The sequence below is a fragment of the Peromyscus leucopus genome, chromosome 8a, assembly GCF_004664715.2.
Source record: "Peromyscus leucopus breed LL Stock chromosome 8a, UCI_PerLeu_2.1, whole genome shotgun sequence".
NCBI classification, from domain to species: Eukaryota; Metazoa; Chordata; class Mammalia; order Rodentia; family Cricetidae; genus Peromyscus; species Peromyscus leucopus.
In genome coordinates this window covers 48688144-48702595 of record NC_051085.1, presented here as the reverse complement: position 1 = coordinate 48702595, position 14452 = coordinate 48688144, and the positions used below count along the sequence as shown (strand labels likewise).

Below are 14452 nucleotides of genomic sequence, written 5' to 3'. Positions count from 1 at the left end.
CGGCGGGGGGGGGGCCTTTTGCTAGACTAGTCTAGTAAGACTAACTAATTTGTAAATTAGTTAACAACTAAGGCACGCGGGGATGGGGTCTTCCACGCGCGTCTCCGTCTCGGAGGCTGCGCAGGCCACGCGCACGGAGACCCGGGGCCGTGACCGGAGTGAGACCCGGCAGCCCCACCCACGAACGGCCTGGTGGCCGCCGCCCCCACCACGTGGAGTTGCCTTTGCTCGACTCCGCTCAGGACAGCGCGGAGCACCGGCACCTTCCCTCTCCGCGCTCGCCCGCTGCACCCGACTCGGCGGAGTCGTGAGCCGGGGGCGCGCGGAGGGAGGTCCCGGGGCCCGTCCCGTCCCCTCCCGTCCCGTCCCGTCCGGTCCCGAGCCCGCCGGGCCGCGGCCATCTTGGCGGGCACACCTCGCGGGTCGTGCGAGCCTGCGGAGGGGAAGGGGCGCGGCCCGGGACCCCGCCCCGCTCGGTGCACCGCCACGTGCGCTCCCCGGAGGGGCGGGGGGACGGAGGGACCACCCGTGCACGGATATGGGGTCCCCACGCGTGGGGGGCAAAGGGGGAGAGTGGAGCTCAAGCCACCGTACGACCCCTCTGTCCCGGGGCGGGGGTGTGGGGAGGTTCCTTCCCGAAGCCGGGGCGCAGCGCGGGCCGCGTAGACACGCCCCCTCCCGGCCGCTCCCAGTTTGTGATTGAAAAAAAGGGGAGGAAAAAAGTGTTTCTCAAAAAAAAAAAAAAAAGTCCCGCGGTTGCGGTTTCAGCTCTGGGGCAACGGTTGCTACACGAAGTGAAACTCGCCGGTGCTCGGCCCCGCTTCCCGCGCGCCCCCGCGCCCCGCCCCGCCCCGCGCCGGGCTGGGCGGTGACTCACCCGGCGCCGCCCGGCCGGTTCTTAAGCTTGGGGCTGCGGGGCGCGCTCAGGGCTTCCCTCCGCCTGCCAGCTCCGGACGCGTCTCAGCTGCCGCTGCACAGCCGACTTTCCCCGAGGACCCGCGCAGCCACCAGCCAGCCAAAATGCCCAAGCCGGTAAGTCGTCGCTGTTGAGGAGCAGGGGAGGGGGCGTGCGCCAGGCTGGCTTCCCCCGGGGAAGTCACCTTGCCGGGGCGGCTGCTAGGCAGTTCTTTTTTTTTCTGGTGAAGGGCGCCGGCTGCCCTCTCGGTACCTGTTGACGCCTTTGTGGCACTCTTTAGTCCCCTTTGCCGGTGCTTTTGGGTCGCTGGCTTGCCCCCACCCCGCTCCTGGGTCTTCTGGCTGCTTGAAAAGTGTCTGCTAATGTAACTTGGAAGTTTCTTAACTAGTGCAGATCGCACGGAGACTGGGTGGCTTCTTACGACCGACACCTGCCCGCCCAGTTCCTCCGAGCGACCGAAACCACTTGCAACCCACACCTTCCTGGGCGATTTGAAGGGCATTTGAAAGAAGGGAGGCTCTGTGCCTGGGGTAGCCTGGTCTCAGCCCTTTCTGGAGAGAGGCGCGGCCGGGCTAAGCAGGGTTTTTGCTGGTTGCAGCAGGATCCCTATCTCGGAGAGGGTTAGCCATGGACCTGAATTGCAGATGAGGCGGTCCCAGAGGCTTGATAAGGAGGTTCATTGGGCCCTGGTCGTCGTGAACTTGGGCTAATTAACGTGCTGCGTGCTTGCCTCTCCGTTCTTGAATCTGATTGTGTTGAGATTGCTGGCGGGACGGGGTTGGGGGTTGGGGAGAAACAACTAGAAAGCGGGTCCTCCGTGTAATATATTCTACCTGCGTTAACACGGGGGGCCCTGGCGACTGGATAGAGGGAGAGTTTTATATCTCTGTTTTCTAAGTTGAGATGAAGAAAATAATCAAGATTAGTAAAAACCACAAAGATAAGAGGAATTTATTCCTAGTCTCTAGGGCTTCTCTGTTTTTACTACTTTTACATTTTATATTCTCTGAAGGGGGAGGTTCTTCCCTAGAAATCTTATTACTCTTAAAATGATAATAGATCCAGACAGACATCAATGTAATTTTTGGTCTGAGTAATTCATGAGAGAGTATTTTGACCCTACGCAAAATGCATTTCAAACTCAAAAGTGACTCATCCTCACTCTACAGTGCCTGTGGTATAAAACTGGCCCAGGATGTCTTGCTCAGGCGCCGCGCGGATGCTGGGGGGTGGTCAGTACATTAGTTCCGGGTGTGGTTTTCTTGATTTCATTAAAACATACAGAGATAGTGCCCAGAAAAGAAAAAAAAAAAAAACAGGAGCCTGTTCCCAGTCGCTCCTTTTTCTTCTCTCTTTACAAACTGTAATTTCTCTTTTCTTCTTTTTATTTTCTTAATTATAAGATTACATAGCATATAATTTATCTTTATAACTAGTTTTAAATGTGTAGGTGAGTGGCATTAAATATGTTGTTAATCAACCATCACTGTCGTCCATTTTCCCAACATCACTCACTGTTTTACCCTGCAACAGTCTCCCTTTCCCAAGACCCTGGCAATCACTGTTACTATTCTACCTCTGTGAATTGGGTGTTCTGGGGACCTTATTGTGGACGGAATCTTGTTATTTGTCCTGTCTCGTTTCCGTTAAGATAAAGTGTTCATAATTCCAGACACTGCACTGTGTCAAAACTGCCTCCTTTTTAAGGGTCTCTCTCTTTGTCCCCCTCTTTTAAATGGCTGGTGTGTTTCACATCTGTCCTGGTTTAAAGGTCTCCTGTGGTAAGAACCTCTACTTCTGAAGAGGTAGAGAGTCGATCAACTGTCCAGTAAGCTGTGTGCAGATCAGCTTCAGTAACAGAGTAACTTTTTTGAAGTCTCTGTCCACAATAGCCAGAGTTAACCATTTCCAGACTGCTGAGAGGACTTCTTCCAGGTGCAAGGTGCATGCTTGCTGAAGGAAATCCCTTCCTGTCCCTTTGCAGCTAGGGGAGGATGTTAGGGGTGGACCGTTGATGGTGGCCTTCTCCAAGGCTGTTAATGAGAAACTGGGTTTGTTGGTTGAGTTTATTGTTGTGGGGGTGGGGGTGGGGTGGGGTTTATTTATTTCCTGCCTGGGTAAATGTTACATGAAGCCTCCACCAGCAAACTGTAGGTATGTCCTTTAAACAAAAGGTTATTGATTGTATTAAAGCCTAAAAGGAGCTTTTCCTTGGGTGGCTTCAGTGAGACCGGACGCTGCTCTGCACTAAGAGGCGACTGAGGTCAACAGCAGACAACATCTAAATAGTTGGTTTTGACCTTCCACACGGTGGTTGAGTTCTTCTCCAGACTGAGCCTGCTTTGTTCATAAAAGAGTGCACATGACATGATAGCTAGACCCTGCTTATTAAAAGGTTGGCTGTTTGTTTATTCGCTCAGCAAGCAGGGTGCCTGGCACAGAGGTCAACATGGTTCTTTTCCTGTGGAGATTCACAGTCTGGTTCTCCAACCGAGACACAGACCAGAGCTTGGCGCTCCCATACCGTGTTTTCAAAGAGGGAAAGATTCCCCAGTAAAACGCCACAGTTAAGACAGCCTCTGGGTGGGGGGAGGCGTGGGGGAAACCTGGGATCCCCTGAAGAGGACCAAATTTTGACTGAATCCTGCTTGGAAGGCTTTGGGGAGGGGGCTGGTACTCAAGGAAGGACAGCTGTGTCCTGTTGTCTGCTCTTGGATTTTCCACGGTCACTTTGGAGCTCCGTCTGGTTGGACTGGTGGACTTCCGGTGCTCTGGAGTCCACCTGGGCCTCTGCTCACCTGTGTCAGGACTGGAGGCTGTGTGGTCTCCTTGGAGATCCTGGTGGGGTTGGTGTGAGGAGCCGGTTCAGGAAGCAGTTGCTACACAGTTTTTTCAGGCAAGGTGGCCCGGGAGGGAGCTCCTCTCTTTCCCTCCCTTCTCTCTGTTCTCCCCAACCTGCTATCCTGGTCTGGTGGGAAGCTGCAGGCTAGTCTCAGAGAAGGGTGTTGCCTTTCACGCCACCATCTCAGATATCTCAGAGCTTCAAGGGGAACTGCCTCTCTGCGGCACCAAGATGCCTTAACCAGGCTCGAGTCCAAAGGGGTGGTATGGACCTTTCTAATGGAGAAGGTTTATTTACCCTTTGTGAGGCCTCGAAAGTGTGTTTGAATATCTACTGCGAACTAAAACTTTGTTTTGCCCTGCTGCTAAGAACTGAACCCAGGGCTTCATGCATGCTCCAAGATAATTTCTGAGACAACCTTTACCTCTTTGGGAATATTGCTTTTCACTTGATATTTTAACAGGGACAGATTTTTAATGAATACACCGATAGGCTTTAAGTGCACACGTGCATGCATGCACACACCCCTTCATTGAGAAGAGCACATGGACATGCTGCTCCCTACCCCCATCCCTTTCACCCAGGACAGATGGGGAATTAGGTAGCTAAGGTTTTGGCATGGGGCAGTGAGAAATGCTGGCTAGGGTTACCGATCTGCCGTCATCACACAATAAGGCGTGATGAATATTTATAGCTCGTCCAGGAGTTCAACAGACGTTTGCTAAGTTCCTGGGAGGCGTTGAGGCGCTGGATGGCAGACACAGACGTAAACCCCTGTTATTGGGATTCATAGTCTGGTTTCCGGGCAGGCAGTAATCACAGGAAATGCTGAGCTGTGACTCTGGCCGTTGTGGGTAGGAGTGCTGAGCAGTGAGGAGCAGAGGGGTATCTGATGGGGGTAAGCACCCTGGCTCAGAAGTGAAGGAATTAGGCTTCCGTTGGAGCCTGGTTGCTGTGCCTTGTCCAGCCATGCTCTGGCATTTTAATCTTGACTCAGGTTTTGACCTGGCAGGAGCCACATGGTGAGTGGCATAAGAGAGTGTGGCAGCCTGGACCAAGGGAGGAAAAAGTGGAGAGCATTGTTAGCTTTGGATACACAGGACCACAAGGGCTGGGTCAGGTGGTTCTGACTTGCACAGATGACTGCGTGCTGGGAAAGAACCAGTGATTGGACAGTTGAGAACTTGCTTTTGTATGTGTTAATAAAGTTGGAAAAAAAAAAGTTTTATTTTTTTAAAGCCTGACCTCGGACCTTATATTGCCGTTTTTTGGACTCTGGCTTGTGACTGAGGTGGCAAAGGACCTTAGTAGGCTGGGCCTCTAACTCCAGAGCGACGATGCTAGCTAGCTCTGATGCAAGGTGGTGCAAGCCAGTGATAGGGCTTCTCTTTGCATGGGGTCCAGGAGCAGAGCTTAGTTTGGCAGGGGCTCTTTGTTTTTGGGGGTGGTGGGGGGCCCTCATCCCTGGAGACTGCTCCTTTCTCTCCTAATTCCTTCCCCACTGGCCTCTGTCGGTTGCTGTCATAAACGATAACATTGTGATTTCTGAACAAAATGTAGACTAACTTGATTCATGTTTCTAGCTAGGGAGAAGAAAACAGCACCACCTAGTGAGTTGTAATCCTTAAGTTTTGAGACCGAAACTTTTGTGACTCTGACCCTTGGGCCATCCCTAGTGTGGCTCAGTGGGCTGGGTCTCCTTGGTCATTGGATGAGTCCACTGTCCTGTATGAAACAGCTACATTTCGCAGTCTGCTTTTAAAATCAGGAAAACGTACTGAGTTTTCTTTCTTTTCAACGTTAACTACACGAGGACTTCCCATTGACTCTTAACTAGTTTTTAATTTGCGCTATCACTATTGAAGTATGAAGAGCTTGCGGAAGAGCCCGGAGATCTGTCTTGTCATCCTCCTAACACGCTTGCCCGCCATAGCTGTTGGCCCCGGAGTAAAGATGGTATTTTAGATGTTGGGGGGAGAGTTCTCTTGTTGCCCAGGCCACCTAGAACTCACTTTGTAGCCGAGGATGACTTGAATTTCTGCTCTTCCTACCTCCAACTCCAGGTACTGACTGGGGTTTCAGGTTTGTGTTATCACACCCAGTGTGTGCTGGGCTATATCCCCAGCCCAAGAGTTTGATAAATAACCACAGTAGGGCTGGAGAGATGCTCAGTGGTGAAGAGCACTTGCTGCTTTTGCAGAGGACCTGGGCTTGGTTCCCAGCACCCACATGGCAGGAAATGTGGCAGCCTCTTCTGGAACACCCCTCCTCCCCCGTACTGTATGATATGCAGGCTCATATATATAAAAGAAGGTTAAAGGACCAAACAAAACCATTCTGTTACACTATGACTTAGAAACTTTTGACTAAGATATTCAACAGATGGCTAATGTGCATTATTTTCTAATAAAATGCAGAGAACCACAAAAATCTCAACTATACTGCTTGCTCTTAGACAAGACATTTAGCGTCCGCAGAACTCGGTTTGTCCTCTTGAGTAAAAAAGGATTTAAGTGCAGAAGATCTACTGAGGATACGGTGAGGCAAGACTTGTATCTGCGGAGTTCAAACAGCTAATCTCACATACTCCAAGCTTTGTGGCTCTCAGGTCCACTTCTGGGTGTAGACTTTCAGTGAAAAGTGGAGTTTCGGTCAAGCTTGTCCATGACGTCACAGGGAAAGAGCCGCGGGAAATGTTCAGTCCAAAAACCGAATCCCCTCTCTCATATCTCCTGTTATCAGAGTCCCCTGAGATTTCGGGTTCCTGGGTGTGGTGAGTTGTCGGGTACCACCGTGGGCCTGGTACAGGGGCTTTGCCTGGGAGAAGTTCTAATGTTGAAGGTGAGTGTGGGCAAAGGTCATACACAGTGAGGTAGGAGAATGACCAGGAGCACGCGGGCCAGGGCGCCTCCCCCACCTGTTGGCCACTTGCTAGGGGGCAGATAAGGGATCCGGGCTGAGGGCCGAGAACATGTCTGGCCTCAGACTGGTTCCATTTTTTTTTTTTTTTTTAATTCAGTAAGGTCCTTTTATGTGCTATAGATAGATGGTAATGCTGTTTCAAAGGAAAGGATAACTTCATGAACATATTGCCCTTTTAGTTTAATGTATTTGAGAGAACAAACTTTAAAGCCAAAACCAAAAAAAAAAAAAAAAAATCCTAACTTCAACTCCACTTTCTCTGATGGAAGTAAGGGGCGGCCGGGTGTCACTGAGTGGGCCCCACAGGTCAGCACAGGCACAGCAGATTTGGGCCTAGCTTTTTGTGAACTTCTGTTTGTTGCTTGCCTTGCTTGGGGGATACTCGTCACAGTAAGTAGATGGTGGAGGTCTCTGTTTTCATTTAACGAAGGCACAGGTGAACCATTGCGTAGAAGCCAGTGTTTTTTTTCCTGAGGTATCCCAGCTAAGAATGTGTTTAGGTTTCTGAAGCCATACGTGTGGACGCCAAATAAGGCCCTCAACGCCCGAGGTATTTACCCTCTGGGCCTTTACAGAGAAAAGGGCCAATCCCTTGCTTCCAGGATAAAGGTAACTATTGTTGAGCCTTTGTTAGAGGCTTGTGTGTGTTTTATGACTAGGCCAATATTTGGAAGGAGGAACACTCCTTTTGCTTCTGGTTTCCACAAAACCGTTCTCATAAAACAAAGACTCTGTTTTTGTCCGTAGAGTCTCGGTGCACGGCCTGAGCACAGACCCCTGCTGGGAAAACTGTCGTGGAGGGCCGGCAGGGTTGGGGCGGAGGTTCTATTTTAGCGAGGCTGGTGCCCGTGACGGCCGTTGTTTCACAGGGAGAGTGGCCGTATCGTGTGTCACCTCCTAAGCTGTTGTCTAGTGACAGACTTTTGGCACATGCCGAGAGCAATTTGTACCTGATATTTGAGTTGGAAGGGGAAATGTCTATAAATGAGTTGCTTTTTTATCCTTGAAAACTTAAAAATGAAACCCAGCGGGAGCGACCACCGACCCCTGGTCTTCCTCATTCTATTTCATAGACCTTGGTTCTGCCCGTCCTGAGGTTTGATGCCTGTTTGTTTGTGCCTTTGCTGGATGTGCAGTGAGAGGTCAGACGGTTCAAAGAACAAACAAAAGCATCTGCTTGCAGAAAGACCTTTACATTCTTGCATTATGGACTGTTAGGGGATGGTAGAGTCTGGTGGGAGCCTGCCTCTCACTGGGTGCTTTCACTTCCTCTGAGCTTGTAAACAAGAACCTACCTGCCAACTTACACGGCCGAGGAGATAGGGGTGTGTGTGGTGTGTGTGTGTGTGTTTCACATACTCGGCTTTGTGCCTGACCCTGGTGGGTTCTGCTTGCAACTACAGAGTTCTCCTATAATTGCAAGTGTCCCTGTCCCATAGTGCTCATCCTTTTCCCTCTAATTTAGAGAGCCCGTTGAGCTAGGCGGCAGATACAGTTTGCTTCTGCTCTTTTGCTCTCGTGGCCAGTCCTGCTCACACCCCTCCAGCATACAGTGTCTGTCTACCGGGCCCGGGGTTTCAGGTCCTGGGAGCACCCCGGCTAACAATCAATGGCCTTCTAAGAGACTGGATCACCGTCGCCTTCCTAACCCCTACATAGTCACACATCACGGCTGACCAGTTTCCATCTGATGCGCATTCTAGCCTTTCCTGAATACGCCCCACCCTCCCATAGTGGCCAAAGGCCGAGGAAAGTTAGCACAGGCCTAAGATAGCCTTTGTGCCAAGAGGCCTCGGGGAGCAGTGGTCCCTCTGCCCCTCCCTAGGGTAAGACCTAGCTGTTCCCAAGAAGGGTTGGTACACGATTGGGGTCGAGGGGTAGAGAGGGAGTCTTAATAAGATGTGGAAAGCAGACAGACAGCTACTGCCTGTGTTCAGCTTTGTCACGGGCTAGAGTTACCTTTTACTCATTTGTTTGATTTTTGTTGGCTGAAGTGACCAGAGTGGGCAAGATGTGATGGGTTGTTTGTTCTTGTAAATCACTTTCCTTGTCACTGAGCCTGTACAGAACACTGTCTTGAAGGACATCCCTCTAAAACTTTTTCACCTAGATTTGGTAGTGGGTGTATACCAACATCTTCTGGGTCCCCTGAGATACGTCCACGTCCGTCATTTCTCAGGTGCTGTGGGTCAGAGAGATTGGCTGAGAAATGTCTGCCTGTGTCTCCATGGTGGCTCTCTGTAGGTTTCTCTTCAGTGTGTCTTGGCAGGGATCCAGCCTTGGTCTCTATGCTCCTGAAGGGAACACCGGTCTGGAGACGGTCTGGAGATGACGTGGTCAGCACAGCCTAGAGTGGGATCCGTTGGCTGTTAGTGCTCTCACTGAGATGCTGTGGCCGTCCTGGCGTACGCAGAGCATTGCTGTTCGGGTGAGCCTCCTCAGGAGGCCTCAGCCAGGGAGGTAGTGTTGGGACAACTGTGCCTCTTCCTAAGAAGCTGGCTGGAGAGGACAGTGTGGAAGTGGCGAGAAGCAGGGCAGCAAAATGTATGAGTTGGCGTTGGACAGACAACCGTAAAAGGACCCATGGGGCTGCAGGCTGAAGTGGGTGGGTGGACAGGATTGGAGGTCCTTAAAATATACAAGATTCATCCTCCCAGTAGGTGAAGCATTCCAGGGAGTCTGGTGTCACAATAGGAAGGAAGTTCATGTGGCGTCTCACTGTAGATTTCCTTCTATTTGTTATGACTGTTTCGGTTGTCTATAGGAGCGTCTACATCTTTACAGTTTGTTATGGGAAAGGAGGCAAGATGGCCCAGTGGGTAATGGAGCTTGCTGCCACGCAAGCGAGTACACACACACACACACACACACACACACACACACACACACACACACTGCACACACAGACACAAACAGGCACACAAAGCTTATTACAGGTGCAGAAAAGGGGAGAATTCTTCACCTCATTTCCTCACAAAATGTATGCGCCTTCTTCCAGTTGGAAATCCAAACATGGTGACGCCCCTGATTTGGGGAGCCTGTCCCTGGCCGGAGCCTCGGTATGCTGAGGGGTTCTCCATGAAGTCTTGAAGAGGTGTCACAGTGCTTAGGTGACCTGTGTGTGCTGATCAAATGAATAGCTGGTGTCATGGCACCTGGGCCTTCACCCTCCCCTCAACACATATATTTTTAAGGTGATCTCGCATCAGAAATTGCAGTTGACATGGGAACCCACACACTGTTGGTTCCAGTGATCCCACTGCTGTTAGGCTGTAGTTTGGAGATTTGGGGTGGGAGGGGGTTGTGGCCCAGGACGGTGTCTTTACCAGCAGCTTTATCAGACTTGAAAATGAACATCATGAACCGTGAGGTGTGGCTGAGTGGAGACACCAAGGGGGTGTCTTGGTGCCAGAGGCAGGACAGGCGGGGGAGGGGAGGGGAGGGAGTATACCGGTGGTGGGGGTGGGGTGGGGGTGGTTGTCAGTGGTAACAAGGGCTGAAAAGTGTACAACCCCGTGTTCTTACCCCCAGTCAAGTGCTTGTATACATAACCCCTTTGTGGTATTCGCTTGTGACAACATGCAAATTGAAGAGTTTGGTTTAACCTAATATAACTTCAGAAACAGAGAAGTTTTAAAAATAGAAACTTTTTTGAAGTTTGCTTGTTCAAGCAGATTTTACAAACGTACCAATTTACAGTGGATTTTTTTTTTTTTTTAAGAAAAGTAAAGCTGTTGGGAGACTGACTGGCTGTAATTGCTAAAGGCTAAAGAAAAGACTTCATAGGCATAAATTCAAATAACCCTCATCTAAGCCTCTTATAGGAAAAATGTTCTTTAAACTGCAAAATATTCCTGCTCATGTGGTCTGAGCTAGGGCAGATTTGTCTCAGAAATCACACTGGATTTCAGTGTGGTTGGCTTTATGGTCCAGTCCCTAGAACAACAGGTTAGCAAAGAAATCAGGGCGATCTGACACTTCCATTGTTTCCCGGCCCCTCCTCCTCCTCCTCCACTGGGCTGGGAAAAGAAAAGTCTTCACAGACTTCTAAATTTACAAAGAAAATAGTACATTCCAGGTGGGTTTAGTCTACAGGCCCTTCGTGTCCTATGTTCTGTTCTGTGAGCCGAGAATTAAAAATCAGCGTAGCGTGTAGTGGCCATCTTGGCCGTCCCTACCTTTGTCTCCACGGGGCTCTCCAATTTGTGTGTCTAATTAGGCAGGTATTTCAGTGAGCTGCGTCCAAGCCGAAGTATGTGTGATACAGCAGCTAGTGAAACTGAAATCAGATGTCATGCGATCCAGACTCCGAGCTTATTAGCTACAGAGAAAGTGCCCTTGAATGAGGACTAACTTTGTCTGCCTTGGTGGACAGAGGGGTGTGTGAGTTATTTATGCTTCTCTTTAGCAGCAGGTAAAATCCTTCTGTCATTTCTCCACCCTGCCCTGTGTGAGGTGGTTTCTGAGAATTCTTCTTTGATTCCCATGGAAATCCCAGGCTGGAAGAAATGTACCCACTTACAGACAGGCACACACAAACCGTGTGAGAAGTTACAGGTGCCGGGCACTAGGCGGCATTGCCGTAGACTCGGCTGTCCAGAAAGGGTCCTTGGGGTCTCTCTGCCCATGGTCGCTCTGCACACGGTCCGTCTGCGCACGGTCCGTCTCTTCTCCCTCTCTGCTGTCTGCAGGTCCGTGGGGAGGGCTCAGCACTCCCTGTTCCAGCCAGGTTTTGAAGCAGAGGGAGCTAGCCCTCTTTTGAATGTGAACGCTCAGAAAGTTCCTTTCTGGTTCTAAGGTCAGATTTTCTTTTTTCCCCCTGATCATAATGAGTACAAACAGGACTGGTTTGTCCGCTCTTTGTGTTTGTTAAGCAGCCTTGGTCTGACAGGAAGTGGGTCTGGGGGCAGGAAGTGGCTTACTTTCTGAGGCAGAAAGGAGCTATTGAGAAGAACTTGAGATTTCATTACATGTTCTCGAAGTTATGGGAAAGCATTAGTTCATCTGAGCTGTTCGCCGTTTTCACTCTGGAATTGAGTAATACAGACTTTTCTATTCAGAAGCCTAAAACCGTTGGCCTAGAGACAAGCTTAAAAATAAAACATAAGGGCTATACAAATAGAAGTATTTTTTGAGTATCAGAAGTTGAGAAGGTTGCTTTAGACATCTGGGGCTCAGTTGCCTCGAGTATTAAAAAGATTTGACTATCAGTCCAGGCAGGTGGTATCTGCATGCTGCCCAGGAGGCTGAGGCAGGTGGATTGGGACTTTGAGGTTTGACTAGGTACTTAAAGAGACCACCATCTCAAACAAAGAGATAGGCAGATACATGCCGATGCTCGTGCACATGCATGGGGGTGGGCTGAAGGATGACCAAGACACAACACACGTGCATGCGCGCGCGCACACACACACACACACACATACACACACACAGAGTGAGGTCTGGGAGTTCCTAGGCAGGAAGTGGTAGCCATTCAGAGTCACCTACAGAATAGTTAACCTTGTCACTGTTGTAGCTCTAGTGAAAACACACACGTTTATGTTACAGGGCGGAAACCTGCCCGGGAAACAGTTACCAGGTAGTTTCCAGGCCCAGTACCTATGGCAGTATTAAGGATTTAATGTTGATAGTGTAGTCTAGTGGTGGCGGCTGTGTAGTGAGAACAGTTTGGAAAGGGAAGTGAGGAGGACGCTATGTTAGCTTTCGTAATTAAAGTTATCCACGGAGTTCCTTCAAGTGCACTTGGCATCTGTAAAAGGAGGGGTACACCTGCCATGTTCCTGGGAAGCCACATCAGGCTGGCTGTGCACACACCAGGGATGAACAAGGCATGGCTTATTATGCTTCACACTAAATGGGGAGAAAGCTGTCCTGGTCATGTTGAAATATACTGTAAGTATCCAAGTATCCCAGGGTGCAGGTATAAGGTGTTTGTAGACAGTTGTGAATGTGGACGTAAGCAGACATGAATCTTGGGGGAAAAAAAAAGCGGCAACTTCCATTTTGCCAGACCTGCTTGTAATTTAAAGTTGAAGGGATGACTTTAGACGCCTACTTGATTTAGAATTTACACTCACATTGAGGAAGACCGTGAACTAGAGAGAGGGAGCTGCCTGCTTCTTCATGCAGCCAGGCTGGCTCCTTTGGCTCTGACCTCTGTGGTCACCGCTTCTCCTTAGTGATTAGTGCAAGAGCAGGCGCTAGCCAAGACGTGCTGATCAAGAGGCATCCGCCTGGTGGTGGGTTAGCCTTAATCCATGCTACCACCAGGAAATCTGCCCTTCCACGCACAGCCCCGCTTGAATCCCCCTGCCCCTTGACCTTATTATTGGGGAGCCACAGCTGTCCCCAAGAACAGAGTCTTCAGTGGAAGTGCTGACCCTGCTCCAGATGTTGCCACCAGGTCTCGATGACTTCTTCATATTTCCGTGAGTGGGGTGACTGGCGCTCAGGGTTCCTGGGAAAGTCAGGCAACAGTACTGCTGACCAGCACTTTGACCTCTGTGGCGCGGCTCCCTGGTTGAGTGACAAGTGGACCCTTGTCAGCTCTGACACTGGATTTTATTATTGTTATTAGGCAATAAAAGATACATACCCTAGTATCAGCTCATCATACGGAAACGATGTTGTTATTCTGAAGACATGCATCCTAGTCAGATGTCTTTTGCCTTGCTTTGCTAGAGACAGTGATGTGTACAGATTTTCCCGCTTGCCTGATGGACCGTTTTTTTGTAGTAATTGACCCAAGGCTGAGCTTCCTGGTGCATACGGCAGTCTTCCTTCCTAAGAGCGCTGATGGAGAGCTTGGTGTAAACGGACTGCAGCCTCTCCGAGGGGCTCTTTCATCCCTACTGTGCGACAGTCCTGTTGTCCCCACCTTCTCCACACAGCAGCGAGAGTGTTCAGGACGCCTGGCAGCAAGAGCTGGAGCTTAGATGTCTGCCAGCCTGCCTTTGAATGTCCGGGTTCAGCTCTAGCTGTGGGCAGGAGGTCTGGGGAAGAACCGCACTGCCAAGGCTCGATTGGCAAGCACGTGAGCGTTGTAACAAGTGTGAGGTTCCTAAATAAACAGCCCTGTCTTCAGGGCCCCCATGTTGTGGTACTTCTCTCCTCAATACTCTGGCGATAGTTTGTTCAGCTCTGGTTCAGCCTAGTAGTTCTTGCTTTGGCCCTCTCCAAAAGAAGGGGTAGCTTCATGGAATTGGGGGGCATTATAAATAATTGCTTCCAGAAATAGTAACAGTATAAAACACTGTCCCGGGAGTTGCCACTGCAGCAAATTTATAGACTTTATGCATATATAAACCGTAGTTAGCCCCAGTGCAGATGTGGGCAGTCATGTTGTTACAGATGGAAACAAGGTTATCTTAACAATTGGCCCCTGCAGTGATGTGTGTGAGGGGGAGGATGGCTCTGTGTGTGTGTGTGTGTGTGTGTGTGTGTGTGTGTGTGTGTGTGTCAGGGGTGTTGGCTCAGCAGGTAAAGGTGCTGTGCACAAGCTTGGCTATGTGAGATCACTCCCTGGAGCCTACATAAAGGGGGGGGGGGCGCGTAGCAAAAACCAGCTTCACAGTGAATGGTCCTGTGACATTGTGGTGGGTCCGGGCACACAGTAATAATAATAAAACACCAAAAAAACCCTTTTAACTAGCCATTGCTGTGATGGCTTCCAAAGGGGTTGTATTCGGAGGGAGAAGAAATATCCAACAGTAAGCCACAGAAACTGTCCCCCTGCTGTGGTCTGTAGTCTGCCTTTCCACAGGAGGGTG

General features: G+C 50.2%; 1 protein-coding gene across 1 annotated transcript in view; it reads left to right on the top strand.

Annotated features, from left to right (window-relative positions):
• The first annotated feature begins 899 nt into the window (after positions 1-899).
• Positions 900-14452, top strand: part of Ezr (ezrin) — a 44144-nt gene continuing 30591 nt past the window's right edge. The window contains exon 1 of the mRNA XM_028860317.2: positions 900-1032. Coding sequence (XP_028716150.1) covers positions 1021-1032 — 12 coding nt within the window. The 5' untranslated portion in view covers positions 900-1020. The remainder of the gene's footprint in view (positions 1033-14452) is intronic.